Source organism: Nuphar pumila, chromosome 16 (genome assembly GCF_984573655.1).
Source record: "Nuphar pumila chromosome 16, dmNupPumi1.hap1.1, whole genome shotgun sequence".
Classification (NCBI taxonomy): domain Eukaryota; kingdom Viridiplantae; phylum Streptophyta; class Magnoliopsida; order Nymphaeales; family Nymphaeaceae; genus Nuphar; species Nuphar pumila.
Window position 1 is genome coordinate 6,238,798 of NC_143264.1, and position 18,140 is coordinate 6,256,937.

At 39.4% G+C, this 18,140-nt stretch overlaps 2 protein-coding genes across 2 annotated transcripts in view; both read left to right on the plus strand.

The window, feature by feature from the left end:
* The first annotated feature begins 4,607 nt into the window (after positions 1-4,607).
* LOC149812789 (senescence-associated carboxylesterase 101-like) lies at positions 4,608-11,098 on the plus strand. Its single transcript, XM_089991578.1, has 4 exons — positions 4,608-4,748; positions 4,857-5,163; positions 7,853-8,425; positions 10,161-11,098. The coding sequence occupies exons 1-4, from the start codon at positions 4,717-4,719 to the stop codon at positions 10,944-10,946; spliced, it is 1,698 nt and encodes a 565-aa protein (XP_089847704.1). The 5' UTR covers positions 4,608-4,716; the 3' UTR covers positions 10,947-11,098.
* A 5,040-nt stretch (positions 11,099-16,138) lies between these two features.
* Positions 16,139-18,140, plus strand: part of LOC149812790 (senescence-associated carboxylesterase 101-like) — a 37,898-nt gene continuing 35,896 nt past the window's right edge. Inside the window, exons 1-2 of the mRNA XM_089991579.1 lie at positions 16,139-16,335; positions 16,430-16,736. Of these exons, the coding sequence (XP_089847705.1) occupies positions 16,304-16,335; positions 16,430-16,736 (339 nt within the window). The 5' untranslated portion in view covers positions 16,139-16,303. The remainder of the gene's footprint in view (positions 16,336-16,429; positions 16,737-18,140) is intronic.

Genomic DNA, 18,140 nt, shown 5'->3' on the forward strand with positions numbered 1-18,140 from the left:
TGGATGGACCTTGCATTTCAGTTGTGCCTGCTTTAAACACATTCTTTTGTCGTCGGAACGGATGGTCGTTGGGTAAAATCAACAATGGCACTCAAACCAGCAATGCTTCCTTACATGCGTCAATCTAAATGCTTTGGAATCCTTCATGCAGTATGGACATGCCAACCTACCATGTGTGCTCCAACCAGATAGTATATCATATGCAGGAAAGTCACTGATTGTCCATAGAATAGCGACCTTCATGTTGAAATTTTGTTTTTGTGGGCATCACACGTGGTAACACCGTCATCCCACAATAGTTTTAGTTCATCAATCAATGACCTTAAATATACATCAAGATTTTGGCCAGGTGAGGTCGAACCAGGGATCAACAGAGACAAGAAAAGATTTGGACGTTTCATACACAAGCTTGGTGGAAGGTTGTATGGAGTTACAAATACTGGCCATCATGAGTATGGAGTTGATCTACCCCCAAATGGATTAAATCCATCTGTACATAGACCGAGTCTAACATTTCGCACTTCTATTGTGAAGTTCTGATGAGTACGATCAAAGTGCTTCCAAACTTCAGCGTCAACAGGATGCGTGATCTTGTTTTCATCGTGTCGAACTTTATTTGCATGTCATCTCATGTGTTTAGCTGTCCTTGAAGACATATACAATCGCTGCAATCTAAGAGTGATAGGAAAGTAGCGGAGCGACTTATATGAAACTTCCTTTGATCTCGTGCTACCATTGCCTCTTGTCTTTGGCTTGAACCGAGGATCCCCACATGACGGGCATGATATGTTGTTTTCCTGCTCATTGAAATACAACATGCAGTGATTTGGACAAGCATCAATCTTTTTGTACCCAATACCTAGAGCGTTGACCATAACATTCGCACGATAGAAATTTTGTGGCAATTTCTCATCTTTGGGCAACATACTCTTCACAATCATGCACAAACGATCAAAACATGATTGACTCAAATTATACTCAGACTTCAAATTCATTAGTTGAAGAACTGCAGAGAAGATAGTGTGACTTTCACAACCGTTCCAAAGTGGCTCATCAGCATCTCTAAGTAAATCATAAAATCTTTTAGTTGCATCGTTTGGTGATTCTTCATCTACGACAGTTCTTATATCACTAGAACTCATAGCAGAACTCAGTTCTGTTCCTGCGGCATCAAATATCAAATCCATATATGGATTATTGTGCACCACATTCACCCGTGCATCAAAATTGTTTCTAAATTTTTCTCCATGAAACATTCAGTTCTGATAATCACTCACAAAACCCTTCCTGTATAGGTGATGTCTAACGCCATGAGGTTCTACAAATCGATTATTATTACAAATCTTGCAGGGACACCTAATGTGACCTGTAGGATCTACTGTACTGACACTTGCCGTTGCAAATTCAATAAAACTTTTAACACCATCCATATATTCATGCGATAACTCATTGTTCACTATTCTACGATACATCCATTCACGGTTTGCAGTCATTTTCTTATGATGTTATGAATAATAACCTAACCAATTAAAAGAGAACCATCAGAATGCTATGATGAAAAAAATATCAAATTTATCATACAATATATGATGTCATACAATAACAAGAATTATGATGCATGTATTGATAACTTAATATTTTCATGTGCAAACTATTAATGACATGATACAATCATTTGAAACATGCATTTAATATACAGTTTCACATGGAAGCCATAATCAAATTGAAAGTAACTACATGCAAGCCCGAATACAATTACATCAAACATTGCAATACATCGTAATCATTCATATCAAACAAATGACAAACATGTACCTGCAACAAACACACTTCAATATTTCACTAACTACTATCATGCCAAGCATGAACTCTGTACTTCAAAAATAAGAACAGTTCCATATTCATACATTAAAATCATGCTCATCATGATCTCCGAACTCCAACAAAGCAACCCTAAATATCAACAACTAAGTGAGTGTGTGAAAAATAAAGTGTTACATCTAATAAATTAAATAACATGTGATACGCTTGCATCACGTACTCACCATGGGTATTTACCCGATTTGCATTTTTTTTTCACTTACTTACCACGGGTGGCTGAGCACAAGCAGGTTCCGTTGAGAAATTTGCAAAAAACAATGTTTTAAAATGAGAACACTTTCATATTCATACATTAAAACCATGCTCAGCATGATCTCCGAACTCCAACAAAGCTATTCTAAATATCAACAACTAAGTGAGTGTGTGAAAAATAAAGTGTTAAATCCAATAAATTAAATAACATGTGATACACTTGCATCACTTACTCACCACGGGTATTTACCCGATTTGCATTGTTTTTTCACTTACTACGAGTGGATGAGCACAAGCAGGTTCCGTTGAGAAATCTGCAAAAAACAATGTTTTAAAATGAAGTCACCACAAAAAAAAAAACTGAGGCAAATGAAAACATTTTGTATAGACCTTGAGAAGCCCAGTACCCAATGACCTACCGAATCCGCAGGGGCTCGACCCCCTTCAGGAACACAGGGGTCAACCCCCTGACGAAAACCGCAGGGGGTTGACCCCTTGCTTTTCGGCAGGGGGTCGACCCCCTTCCGGAATATAGGGGATTAACCCCCTGCCTTTCCGGCAAGGGGTTAACACCCTGCCAGAAAGGCAGGGGGTCGACCCCCTGCCTGTTCTGGAAGGGGGTTACCCATGTCGAAAAACGCGACCCCTACGTTCCTTTGGGCGAACGAAGGGAGCAGCGAGAGTGGGCGAACGGCGGGAGCGGGAGCGAGCGAACGGCGGGATCGGGAGCAGCGAAAGAAGAAAAGGAAAAGAGGTCTGGATTAGGTTTATCGACAATTAGCGACAGATTAATTCTGTCGCTACGCCATCGTAAATAAAATTTATAAACATAGCGACAAAATATATTCTGTCGCCAATTCCGTCGCCAAATAGCGACGGACAATTGTCCGTCGCAAAATCTGTCGCTACGTGGTACGTCCGTTACAACAAAATGTTTTGTCGCCAAATCCGTCGCTAATTAACGATGGATTTAGCGAGGGAGTATATTTCGTCGTTATTTTTGTAAATTTTATTGATTATAGCGACGGATGTGTTTTTCTCGTTAATCCGTCGCTAACTAGCGACCGAATAATTTCGTCGCTAAAGTTCGTCGCTAATCACCTATTTTCTTGTAGTGTTTGCGAGTCAAGCCGAGCAAGTCCAAGCTTGGCTCGAACCCGGCTCGTGTGCATCCCTAGCTGGCAGCAACCTACCAGAGTGACTTTCATTGGCAGGTAGTATAATTCGATGAGGGTGAGGCACAAAGAAGATGTGAGGGAAGGAGGATCGATAGGGCTTTCGACTAGTGACCAGGGTTGCCTCCAATCTGGATCAAACCACCCATATCCATGGCAACTGCATATTGGAGCATACTTGTATTAGATTTATTTGATCCAGATTTATATAGAGGTCTACCAAAAGACTAGCTTTTATACACTTCTCTGAGTAGGTCTTGGTCAATGCCTTAAGTTTGAGAAGCCTGATTATGTTCAAAATGCATATTGTCAATACATGACACAAATTAACAATAGAGCGGAACTGAAAGAAGCACCAGCAGGATCCAGACTTGATGACAAGTCTTATCCAACCTGAAGAGACTAATGCATAAGCATAGCAACGCAAACCAAGTTTAGTAGGACCGATTTAGATTCATTTTAGATTTTACATTCTTTGTTATTAGAGTCTTTTTTATACGGATATTTAGATATACTATTTAGAAAGTTATTTGTTTCTTGAGGATTAATAAACTTATGTTTATAAGTAATAAGGGCGTCTAGGAGTTTATTCAGAGTTGAAGTTGAAAATCAGAATTCTTATCTTTTTTGTTTATTTTCGTTATTTCCTGCTTTTTTGTTAGTTTATTGTAGTTTCTTATTATTTCCCAATAATTTTCTTGAATTTCTTGCTTTCTCCTTGATAATCTCGTAGTTCTATTTCTTGATAAATCGGGCTACCGATTTACATTAGGTTCCAATCGAAAGTTCAATTTTTTTTTAAGAGAACATGAGGGCACAAAAAAATTATTTTTTAATAAAAATAATTTTAAAATTTTTAATGTTATAAAAATTATTTTATTGAAATATTATTAAAAAACAATACAATTATTAAATTATTATTAAATATTTACTTGTCAATGTCCATGTCCACGGTATCCGAACGTGCTTTCTCATTTCACCACGGACTCGCCAACAAAATAGAGTGTCCATGTGACATAGACTTAGTGGATATTTTTGAAAGTATCGATCCATCGCAGGTAAGAGTTCTCGAGAAGTTTTATGGTGCAAAACTCTGGAATAGGGTCACAGTCGATGTGTCGTGTCCCTTAGCCTGTGACACGATGTTGAAACCAAGACAGTAATTTCTCTTCTAAATATCTAAAATTGAATATTATTTTTTCAAAGAATCTTCAAACTGTAAACCGCGTCGATGGGTTCAGACATTTATCACAAGTCATCTTAAAGAACTACCAAGGAAGCTTCAGATGCACTTCATCGCCATTGGCTGGGGCTCACTTGATTAAATTTTCCACACTCCAATTGAAAATCTCTCTCTCTCTCTCTCTCTCTCTCTCTCTCTCCATTGGCTATAATTTCCTCAAACCCCCAATTGGATCTCTCTCTCTCTCTCTCTCTCTCTCTCTCTCTCTCTCTCTCTCTGTTGGCCATGGCTGCAACCAATTCATCAGCTCCCCAACTGTAAATCTCTCTCTCTCTCTCTCACTCTTTCTCTTTCTCTTTCTCTCTCTGTATATAGATTGCTTCTATTTATGGTGTCCATTTCTCTCCGTGGGTACGTATGTGCAGGTTCAGTGGGGGCATAGAGATGGCCAATCTGATGCTGTGCACAGGCATCCTCCAAAAGGGATGGGACTCCATTTTAGAGCTCCAACAAACTTCCCAGCTCTCCTTCTCCATCAAGAAGCTGCCCAAGTATACCATCGTAGCCTTCAATTCAACCAGACATCAACAAGATTTCCAGCCAACTCTTGTTTCAGTGGAGCAGGAGAGTCCTCTGAGCTTTCTCATCACCAAGGACAACAAATCCATCCTTCTCCACAACTCCCCTCTCTCTACCTTTCTCTCTCTGCTCGACAATGATCTCAAGAATCAGGTATGTATCAGATTTTTGCTTCAACCTTCGTTTAATTTCGTTGTTCTTGATCACCAAATATTTTCCTCTTCCATGACCATAGAGAAAAAAGTTTAAAATATCAAAATAACAACAGTTAAATTCTCTTGAGAATTTGTGTCCTTTTTTCCTTGTATTTTTTGGTAAAATTTCAGCAAAAAATGGGTTAAGTTAGAAATAGTGCTCCAACCGTGATAAAGCAACGTAGAACAACGACTTTAAAATCATGTTTTTCAAGATATTTTCATAATTACCGCTGATATATGTCACAGTGAGGTTGACTTTTAGTTGGTAGTAAGCTCTCCCATCTAACAATGCTTCCTGGCCAGAAATTTATTTTATCTGGTTGGGTTTTATTCTGAAAAAAAGAAGAAGAAACATTATATTATGGAAAGTAGGCAACCGTCCATTTGAAGATGGACGAACTGAAGTAATTGACCATTCATTTATTCTAGTATTCGCATACTTTTATCAAGGGCCAAGGCCAAGTGCTGTAATTATCTCAAGATAGATGGTTGATTTTGGAGACTTGTAATAATTGGCAATTTAATATTTTACAGTGATCTCGTGCCAGAATATTATCATTAGATCTTAGAGCTTATCTTTTTCTTTTTTCACTTTATTTGCTTTTCACTTTGTTTGCAAAGGAAGTTTTGGATTTCTTTATTCTCCTGTAGCTTTTAAGGGGTTGCCCTTGGATTGATGGAAAAGAATCCCTGAGGCAGCCCCTGGTGTTCTCAAAGGACATAGAACAATGTTTTGGTGGTAGAAATGGGGAAGGTTTACATGAGCACCCCTTACATATATATTCAAACTGAGCCATGATATGGGTCGTTCATCTTGGACGTTTCCCGTTCCATTTCAGCCATGAAAATTGTCCTTGTCAAGCTCGTTCATGTACATTTGAAACAGCGTGACGCACGGCATGCCGTTTCCGTCAAACTACGGATGCATGTCTGCGGTGTTCCGTGCATCCATGTGATGCTTGCGACGGGTTTTTCCCGTAACAATGGTGGGCACAAAGACTTTTTCTTAAATTAAATTTTTTTAAAAAAATTGTATCCAGGACACATTGGACAGTGTGTCTAAGACAAATTTTTTGTCTTATCTGTTCTAATCACATGTTTTTTCGTAGCACCACTGTAGCTCAGCCCCTAGGTACCAATGTTGTCATTATGCTCAGGCATATATATAAAATATGAGAAAGGTGCTGCCATCTTTTTGGTTAGGTATATATTAATAAAGGGGATGGTCTACCCATTAAATAGACCACCCACCTGTCCTTCCCTTCAAATTTTTTATAATGTTGAATATTTCAGAAATTTTAAAAATTAAAAGCATTGATGTTTAGGTCTGGTATAGTCAAATTTGTCTCTATATTAGGGTCCTCACCCCCACCCCATGTCAAAATTCTGCCCACCATCCTTAGATGTTTCATGTCATCCATCCCCGGTCCAAACGGGCGAGTCCCCTTTCTTCCCGATACACTGCCATCTTCATCTTTAAAGGTGTTTTAGTTATTTTACTAACGGGTATCAGAAACGGGGCAGGGCAGGAGAAAGCCTAAGCCCATCCCTGCTTCTACACCTGAACGAGTTTTAGTTATTTTTATTCTTTTGATCATAATCATGTTTTCTCAAGATAACAATTTTGTTTATGCTGAACACATCAATGGTCGGAATAAGTTCAATCAGAGGGGGTTAGGAATCCACGATGACAACATTTTTCATATATGTATATAAAATCTATGAGAAGAAAGATAGATGTGCACGGATTTACACACAGGCACGTTGTGCACTAAAACTTTTACCAACTTTGATGTATTATTTTAAAACTATGACAATAATATAGATGTGTATAAAATAGTTGAACTACTGAAGACCAGCCTTTGAATCCTCTGATTTCAACACATAAGATGGTTTTCCAATAGTTGAAAGATCAACAGCTCATAAATTTTTAAATTTCATACTTATACAATCATCTTTTTCATAAAAAAAATTATGAACCAACAACTGGTTCCTAACAAATGAATATACGTGAGATATATAGGGCTGTCAATGGGTCGGGTTTACCCGGACCCGATCCTGACCAAACCTTATAGGCTCTGGCCCTCTGGGTATGGTGATAAATAAGAAGACCCGGGGTCCGATTAATAAATGAATCTGGGTATAGTTTATGAAATTTTATACCAGACCCGGGCTTATGTAGTTTCTGATGGCCCCACACGCCCCAATAAAAATAGAACACGCAAATCTTTTGCACCTCCTTCCATAGTTTTGGCAACTATTATTTATGAAATACTCTTTTATATAATCACCAACAAGCCCTTAGTCACTGCGTTCAAGGAATACTGCTAAGGGGTATCTACTATCTAGTCTGAAGAAAAAAACTGAAAATGAAAATTTAAGGTGCTAATCATTGGTATTTTTTTTTTTTACAAATTTGAGTTCATTTTAATTGTGGATTGTGGTACTGAACCACCGTAACTTATGTGATATATGTCACACTCTTGAGTTACATGATTCCAATATTTAAAACAAAAAAACTTAATCATTGGATCCAGCTTAGCAGGATTTATTTATTTCTATTAAGGCAACCTGCTTAATACAATTAATTTATTTCTAACAAGTCAATCAGAACAGCTAACACTCAATTTTCTTTTTTGGAACAGATTCAGCCCTTAACATCCAAGAACCAACCCCAACTCATACTAGTTGGCCAGTCGCTAGGAGGCTCAGTTGCTGCCTTGGTCACTCTGTGGCTCCTAAAGAACCGGTTATCCACCTCACTCCCTATATGCATCACTTATGGATCCCCCTTCATTGGGGACCAAGGTCTCCAGAAAGCCATTGGCAAGATTGAGCAATGGAAGGCCCAATTTTGGCACGTTGTCGGACACGACGACCTTGTTCCACGCCTCTTCGTCGTCTCAAAGCTAAAGACTCAGTTGGTTCCAAGTGCAGGCGGGGAGTTCAAGCCTTTTGGCACCTATTTTCTCTGTTCTGGATCGAGTTGCACATGTATCGATCATCCGGATTCGGTTCTCGAATTGCTGGACCACAGCACTCCAATTTTGGGAGGATTGAACTTAACACAGTTGCCCCTCAAGGACTATGGTGCCACACTGAAACAACTGAAGGAGAACATCAAGTATAGAAACAACACTCAAACAACTGGCAACTCGAGCCTCACAGTGGGTTTAGCTCTACAATTAGAAGCTGTTGGAATTGGAAGCAATCACCCGGTAATTGAACCTCTCTCTCTCTCTCTCTCTCTCTCTCTCTCTCTCTCTCTCTCTCTCTCTATATATATATATATATATATATATATATATATATATATATATATATATATATATATATATATATATATGATTCAGGCCCCTGCTAAATATGGCACAGTGCTAAACATTTTATCGGATTTCTGGTGTTTTTTCGACTGGAACCTTGCCTCATTTACTGTTTGGGCTGAGTAAAGACGGGGTCTTATCAGGTTATTTTGCTGTGAAGTTAGCCCAAACCCATCGGGGGGGGGGGGGGGGGGGGGGGGGCGGGGGCATATAACCTGCTCGCCGCATGGGGTATCAGGTTCAGTGCCTGATCTGATGTCCACCCATACAAATAGATTCAGTATACTTTTGGGTTGCACCTGAGAAGGCCCAATATTAATCAGACTTGGATCCATTAAGATGACAAAAACATGCTAGATGTGTTTGATATGAAAGGGTACTAGTAGTGCTGGCTGGACCTGCGTGATTATATACCATAAAGGAATCTGGATAAGTTCCAGGCTGGTTGCTTCTCTCTTCCAAAGGGGCTTTACCTCAGTGAGCATGGTATGGATCTTACACATATAGATCCTGACCTCAACCAATGGCTAACTTCGAGGTCGTACCTCCTGAGCATTGACAATCCTAAGGTATCCATGTATCCAGTAGAGAGGCCTGAAATTAACATGAAAACACATACAAATTGGATCCGGGTCAGCCTATGGCCTAAACCAACGTGTTTCACACTGAAACAACTGAAGGAGAACATCAAGTATAGAAACAACACTCAAACAACTGGCTACTCGAGCCTCACAGTGGGTTTAGCTCTACAATTAGAAGCGGTTGGAATTGGAAGCAATCACCCGGTAATTGAACCCCTCTCTCTCTCTCTCTCTCTCATATATATATATATATATATATATATATATATATATATATATATATATATATATATATATATATATATGATTCAGGCCCCTGCTAAATATGGCACAGTGCTAAACATTTTATCGGATTTCTGGTGTTTTTTCGACTGGAACCTTGCCTGATTTACTGTTCGGGCTGAGTAAAGACTGGGTCTTACCAGGTTATTTTGGTGTGAAGTCAGCCCAAACCCATCGGGTATCTTGAGTGCCTGACCCAATATTAATCAGACTTGGATCCATCAAGATGACAAAAACAAGCTGGATGTGTTTGATATGAAAGGGTACTAGTAGTGCTGGCTGGACCTGCACTGTTTTAGGTGATTATATATATACCATACAGGAATCTGGATAAGTTCCAGGCTGGTTGCTTCTCTCTTCCAAAGGAGTTTTACCATATTCTATGCAGAAAATTTGGATCTAAATCTGGTTCTAGATCCCATTTTACTAAAACATATATGGTATCAGGTCAAGCATGACTCAAGCCATATCCAACCTATCTGCACTCCTAGTCAGAGCTTGGACAATAATTAAGGATGCAAAGAGATTGGGTTTGGTTGGTCCTGCCATCCGAATGCAACACTTTATTTCCATATACGGATCCTTAAAATAAGGTCCAAAGCATCATTCTGATTGGATTTTGATTTATCTTGATTATTTTAATATGAGATTCATTTTCTAATATTCAAAATTTGGATTCAGATTCAAATCAGGCAGGATCTGATCCATTTGCACCTCTACGTGACAACCACTGAACATCTTACTCACAGTTGCTCTAATGTCAACAGAAACATGTCGAGATGCTTAAGAAAATGGAAGAAAGGGAGCGGGAGGTGTACATCAGAAGGAAGAGTGTTCCTAATCCATTCAAGAGGCTCAATGAAGTGAAGAAGCAGATGGCCAAATTGGAGTGGTACAAGAAAGAGAGTGAGGCAAAGAACATGGAATACTATGACTGTTTCAGGATCAGAAGTTCAGAAAGGGATATAGATGTTATTAAGATCAAGAACATCCTGACCAAGTACTGGAAGGAGGAGGTGGAGAAAGCCGAGAATAACCCACAGACACCAGATGTTCCGCTGCGGGACCGCTGGCTCTTCGGCGGAACGAACTACCGGCGCATGGTCGAACCACTTGACATTGCCGAATACTACAGGAAGCCCAAGAACAGGGACTACATGACCAATGGGAGAGCTCACCACTATGATGTGCTGGAGAAATGGCACAAGGAGACGACCAAGCCGAGGAACAAGGACAAGGCACCGAGCCTGACTGAAGACTCGTGCTTCTGGGCTCATGTGGAGGAGGCTACGCTGAAACTGCATGAATTGAAGAGAGGGGAAGGAGAAGGTGGCAGGAGCCTGGATGTGCTAAGGAAGGACTTGATTAACTTTGAAGACTATGTCATGAAGTTGGTAAACAACCATGAGTTATCCCGTACAGTTTTCCTAGAGCACAGTAGTTTCATGGCTTGGTGGGAAGAGTACAAGAATCTGGACGCTAATTACAGTTCACCATTCATTACTTACATGAAAACGGAGATCTGCAACAATTACCAATGGGATATGACCTAAAATTTTAATGCATGCAGGATTGATGTGCACGGTATCTTATTGTTATATGTTTGTTATATTTCTCACTTTATTATGTTTGTTATATCTGTTGTAAGAACACTTCTTTGTTTTTCTTGTTTTTTTAAATAAAGTTTCCAAAAATGGGATCATAATTACTTTACTTTTATTAACATGGATTAAGTGGCTTTCAGTGACTTGGAGAGAGAGAGAGAGAGTAATAATGGCAAGAAAAAGAAGATTAACTTGATAGTTACGTCAAATAAGTACAGGTGCAGATATGAGGGAGGCAATGCCGCACTTTAAAAAAAAAACGTAGGTGGGTATGTGCAGAGGGTATATATACGAGGGATTCCGATCTTATAAAAGAATTGTGCGCTTGTGCTTCTTTCATTATCGTTTCAACGATCAACTTCTCCCATAATGATATCTATACTACCTTATCTATAATTGTCATAATATGAGTCAATTTCATTCTTTTAACTAGCTGAGGAAGAGCAAATTGATGAAACCTTTTAATAGCAGCACTCCCACAAAAGTGGCAGCTATTAAAAGGTTGTCGTTGGGTGAAAGATGAAGCTGAACAGTTTTGTGTGGACTAAGGCTGCTGATGATAGTGGAAAGTGGATTAAGTGAAAGATGACCGAGGCAGCCGTTTTAGCTTTGCCTGATTATAGATGAGAGAGAAGGTATTTGAGGTTGACTCTGATGCCTCCCCTTCGAACCAAGCATTGGGGTAGTTTTAAGCCAAGAGGGAAGCCTAAGCCTAATAATGGCTTTTACAGCGAGAAATGGCATGAGGCGAGTAAGAGTTAGGTAACTCTCCCTATGATATAGAATTCTACGCCATCGGGGGGATTACCTCAGCCAAGAGGGAGTTTCTTTGATTTTCGCAGTTCTTGAATGCGGCTGGCATGCAAAGTGGGTGTTGTTTTTGCAGGAATACACCTTCCTACTTAAGCATAAGTTCGGAACACAGAATCGGGTGGCTAACGCCCTCCGTCGGAGGGTGATCCTTTTAGGAACTATGTCTGCAGAAGTGGTCGGGTTTATGGCCATTAAGGATATGTACAAGACCGACCCGTACTTCAGCACGATTGTGGACCAGTGTGAGTCACCAGGAGCTAAGAAAGCCCATGCTTTTCTTTCTTTTTGCAGGATGGCTATCTGTTTAAGGGCCGACAACTATGCATCCCTGAAGGTTCCCTCAGGGAAAAGATAAGAGCGGAGCTGCATGATAGAATATATATATATATATATATATATATATATATATATATATATATATATATATATATATATATATATATATATATATATATATTCAAACTTAGCCATGACATGGGTCGTTTATCTTGGACGTTTTTCGTTCCATTTAAGCCCTCAAAATTGTCCTTATCAAGCTCGTTCATGTACATTTGAAACAGCGCGATGCACGACATGCACTATAAGAAAAATGTGTATTAGCGACGGATGTTATTCATCCCTAATCCATCGCAAACTTTGTCACTAATGTATTTAGTGACGAATAACATCCGCCGCATATTCTTTATTGTTAAATTACAACATACTTTATCTGTCGTTAATTTGTCGCTAATTAAAGATGACGTAGCGACAGATTATATTTGGATATAAACCGTTGCTAACTTTTAGTTGACAAGTTAGCGACGGATTAGCGATAGATTAAAGGCTGTCACAAAACACTAACTGATTTAAATTGTTGATGACTTAGCGACGGATATAATCTGTCGTTAATTCATTGCAAAATTAAAATTAAAATAAAAAAAAGTGCCCTCAAGCGTGCGCCTCATATGCCTTGAGGCGCATGCCTCGAGGCAAAGCACGCCTCAAGCTGAGGCACACATAATCCTTTTTACAACTTGAAAAGTTTGACTGAAACAATCAGCTTGAAGATAAGTCAAGCTCAAGAGAATCTTCAACCAAAGGTCAAGCACAAGCGTGAAAAGAAGTTGTGAAGAGAAGTCAAGCACAAGCGTGAAGAAAATGTGAAAATAGGTCAAGCACAAGCATGAAAAGAAAACATCAAGACAACGAGACTTTCAAAGAAGCTCGATGTGGTCGACTACCTCGGTACGTGTTAATTGTTGCATTGCATTATAGCACACTCACCCAATGCCCAGTAATCCTAATTTCATCAAGAAACAACAAAAGAAATTCAGTTAACAAAGAAAGCATCTTAGTTACGTGGCAATGCGATCAGAAGAAACTTTGAACACATAAATCAACGAAGATGTAGATGACAATCAAACCGAGAACCCCCAGACGCGGCAAAAAAATAAAAGAGCATCTAAGAAACGTGATTCGATCAAATCTCGCCGCAGTTTTGAGTTCGCTGACCTGCGACCATTCGATAGCCGGTTGGAAAGTATGAGCAAAGGATGCTTCCGACAACTCTGACTCCTCTTCTTCCTCGCGTTCCTCCGCCATGAAGTCATATTTTGGTCGTCACCTGCGAGGCTTCTCGAGAAAGCTGGACGATCTGAAAGAGAAGCACGTCGTCCAACACTTTAATCGAATGACTGGGTCGGTTTAAATTTTGCACGGAGAGAAAGAGAAAATTTCTCGCCCTAGATGGGTCGGTTTAAATTGAAAAGTAGTGAGAGAATTTTTCTATCGCTAATCCGTCGCTAATTAGGGATGGGTTAGAGATGGAAAAATTCCATTGCTAATTAGGGATGGATTAGAGACAAAAAAAATTCCCTCACTAATTAGTGACAGATTAGCGACAGAAAAATTTCCTTGCTAATTCATCGTTAATTAGCATTTTTTCTTGTAATGTTTGGTGATGGAAAAATATCGTCGCTAATCCATCGTGACTTAGCGACGGGAATAACACTGAAAATTTTTTCGTCGCTAAGTTGTGATGGAGTTTGAGACATAATTTTTTTGTCGCAAATCCGTCGCTAATTAACGACGAAATTTTTTTCATCGCTAATTTCACAAATATTTCGAATGTTAGCGACAGATAGTGTTTTCTCGCTACTCCATCACAAATTTGCGATAGAAAAAATCCATAGCTAATTAGCATTTTTCTTGTAGTGGAACTGTTTTCGTCAAACTACGGATGCGTGTCTGCGGTGTTTCATGCATCCATGTGATGCTTGAAACGGGTTTTTTTCGTGAGTAACACCCTTCCTGGAATGGTAGGCACAAAGACTTTTTCTTAAATTAAAAATAAATAAAAAAATGTATCAAGGACAGATTGGACAGTGTGTCTAAGACAAAACAACTGTCTTATCTGTTCTAAACACATGTTTTTTCGTAGCTTGGACAAGCACTCAAACACACTACTGTAGCTCAGCCCCTAGGTAACACTGTTGTCATTATGCTCAGGCATGATCATATATATATAATGTGAAAGGTGTTGCCATCTTTTTGGTTAGGTTAGGTATATAGTAATAAAGAGAATGGTCTAACCATTAAATGGACCACCCATCTGTCCTTTCCTTCAAATTTCTTATGTAGATATGTTTTTTGGAAAATCTGAAGTGGATGTGATCTCCCTGATAAGAAAAAACCTACAAATAAACTCTTACATCAAGTTTTTTTTTTTTATGTAGACCCAATTAGACCTGGGTCCGGACCCTATATCATACCCAAAATTCGGGTCCAAGTCTGATTCCACATAAGTTCAAACCAAACCCGACCCGTTGACACCCTAACGGGACGTATTCATACGTGTCTGATAATGGCGGACGCAGGACATGCCCCACCCACCACCATTTTTTTTAGGTAGTCATCCTTCAATAATTGACATTGCACAACAATTTTTTAGGCAGTCATCCAAGAATCTCATTATTTTAGGGACCCACTGCTTATTTTCTCCCCTCCCCAAACTGCCCTCCCGCCCAACATGTTTTATCATGTTTAGACTACTCCCTAAATCACCTCTTATGATTACCTTCATCTTATTCCGTAAAGCCCACCAGCCTTTTGAAATCCGATGTAATTCTTTGCTCTTATATTTTTAAAAATCATGTCTTTATATATTATTACTTTGTGTCAAAAGTCTAAGAGAAGATCTTTCATAATTTATTTATTAAAATATTTTTTTGTTATAGGCACCCCTACACTGATTTGGACCTTAGTTTGATTTTATATAAATTGTTATATTTGGAGTAAAATTAAGGCTTATAACTTAAGAAAATAAGGTGGTATGCTACATTTTTATTTCAAGCCATCAAATAAGACTATCTACCACACTATTCATCTCAACACTAGATTCTTGAATTAATTGCTACTAAGAGCATGCAAATTCAAGAAATTCTGGATTCTTGAATTGGCAAGTTCTTAATCCTGGGACCTATGAGTTATGGACCCACCTGCTTGACCTGTATATGGATCATAACTACTTGGATCAGGACAACATAGAAAAGTTATTAGCTAACTCGAATGTGGTATGTTCTTTTAAGATCATAATGGACGTTGGACGAAAAAAAACCAGAAGTTAATTTGGATCCACTACTGGCATGTTTGAAGCAATTAAACTTAAGAGCCATGTCAACCTTTAATTATGACACTATCTACTAAGTAGAAATAAATAGAAATCAATAAATCCACATAGTTGAGGCTTACAATTTTTAAGAGTGCCTTCTTGAGGTTGGATCAGGGGATCCATTGGCGGGGTAGCCGACTGACAACCATGGCTGCCACCAGTTTGTGGGTGCTAGTAGTAGTGATGCACAACAAGTCGAGCTAGCTCGTGCTCAACCCATTTAAGCTTGAACTCGTTCAAAAAAATTAATGAGCAAAGCTTTGGCAAGGTTTAAGGCTTGGTGCACGTAAAGAGACTGAACTTGAACAACCAGTCCAACCAGTCCAATTATTTTATTGAAATTTTATTAAAGAACAATACAATTATTATTAAATATTGACTTGTCAATGTCCATGTCCACGGTATCAGAACGTGCATGCTCCTTTCACCACGGACACGGCAACAAAATAGTGTGTCCATGTGACATAGACTTGGTGGATATTTTTGAAAGTATCCATCCTTCGCAGGTAAGAGTTCTCGAGAAGTTTTATGGTGCAAAACTCTGGAATAGGGTCACAGTGAACGTGTCCCTTAGCCTGTGACACGATGTTGGAACCAAGACAGTAATTTCTCTTATAAATATCAAAAATTGAATATTATTTTTCCAAAGAATCTTCAAACTGTAAACCGCGTCGATGGGTTCAGACATTAGCACAAGTCATCTTAAAGAACTACCAAGGAAGCTTCAGATGCACTTCATCGCCATTGGCTGGGACTCACTTGATTAAATTTTCCACAATCCAATAGAAAATCTCTCTCTCTCTCTCTCTCTCTCTCTCTCTCTCTCTCTCTCTCTCTGTTGGCCATGGCTGCAACCAATTCATCAGATCCCGAACTGTAAATCTCTCTCTCTCACTCTTTCTCTTTCTCTCTGTATATAGATTGCTTCTATTTATGGTGTCCATTTCTCTCTGTGGGTACGTATGTGCAGGTTCAGTGGGGGCATAGAGATGGCCAATCTGATGCTGTCCACAGGCATCCTCCAAAAGGGATGGGACTCCATTTTAGAGCTCCAACAAACTTCCCAGCTCTCCTTCTCCATCAAGAAGCTGCCCAAGTATACCATCGTAGCCTTCAATTCAACCAGACATCAACAAGATTTCCAGCCAACTCTTGTTTCAGTGGAGCAGGCGAGTCCTCTGAGCTTTCTCATCACCAAGGACAACAAATCCATCTCTCTCCACAGCTCCCCTCTCTCTACCTTTCTCTCTCTGCTCGACAATGATCTCAAGAATCAGGTATGTATCAGATTTGCTTCAACCTTCGTATAATTTCGTTGTTCTTGATCACCAAATATTTTCCTCTTCCATGACCATAGAGAAAAAAGTTTAAAATGTCAAAATAACAACAGTTCAATTCTCATGAGAATTTGTGTCCTTTTTTCCTTGTATTTTTTGGTAAAATTTCAGCAAAAAAATGGGTAAGTTAGAAATAGTGCTCCAACAAGGACTTTTAGTTGGTAGTAAGCTCTCCCATCTAACAATGCTTCCTGGCCAGAAATTTATTTTATCTGGTTGGGTGAAAAAAAAGAAGAAGAAACATTATATTATGGAAAGTAGGCAACCGTCCATCTGAAGATGGACGAACTGAAGTAATTGACCATTCATTTATTCTAGTATTCGCATACTTTTAGCAAGGCCAAGTGCAGTAATTATCTCAAGATAGATGGTTGATTTTGGAGACTTGTAATAATTGGCAATTTAATATTTTACAGTGATCTCGTGCCAGAATATTATCATTAGATCTTAGAGCTTTCTTTTTTTTTTTTCTCTTTATTTGCTTTTCACTTTTTTTGCCAAGCAAGTTTTCATAAAAAAAAAGTATGAACCAGCAGCTGGTTCATAACAAATGAATATACGCGACATAGGGTGTCAACGGGTCGGGTTTACCCGGAACCGATCTGGACCAAACCTTATAGGGTCCGGATATGGTGATAAATTATAAGACTCTAGTCCGATTATTAAATGAATCTGGGTATAGTTTATGAAATTTTATACCAGACCCGGGCTTGACCCGAGTTCTGATTAAAACCCATAATTTTTCAATGTAAAAATGATAAATAAATACTATTTTACCATGTCTAGTTCATGTAGAAGTAGACCCAATTAGACCTGGGTCCGGACCCGATATCACCCAAAAACTCGGGTCCAAGTCTGGTTCCACCTAAGTTCAAACCAAACCCGACCCGTTGACACCCTAACGGGACAGATTCATACAGGTCAGATCACAGTGTCTGATAATGGCGGACACAGGGCATGCCGACCCACCACCACTTTTTTTAGTCAGTCATCCTTCAATAATTGGCAATCCGACCGACACTGCTGGAGTCTATTTATTACATGGGTCGTGGGGCCAAATTCGGAGTCCAACCGACACTGCTGGAGTCTATTTATTACTAGGGGTGGCAATTAGGGGTGGCAATCGGGTCGGGTTGGCGGGTCGGGTTGGCGGATCGGCGTGTCAGCATACCTCAACCCGAACCCGACCCGTTTATTAAACGGGTCGGCTGTGGCAAACACGAACCCGACCCGTTTAATAAACGGGTAACCCGACACGACCCGCCAACCCATTTAATAAATGGGTTGGGTCGGGTAAACGGGTTTTCAGGTTCGCGGGTCAGGTTGGCGGGTTGACGGATCGGG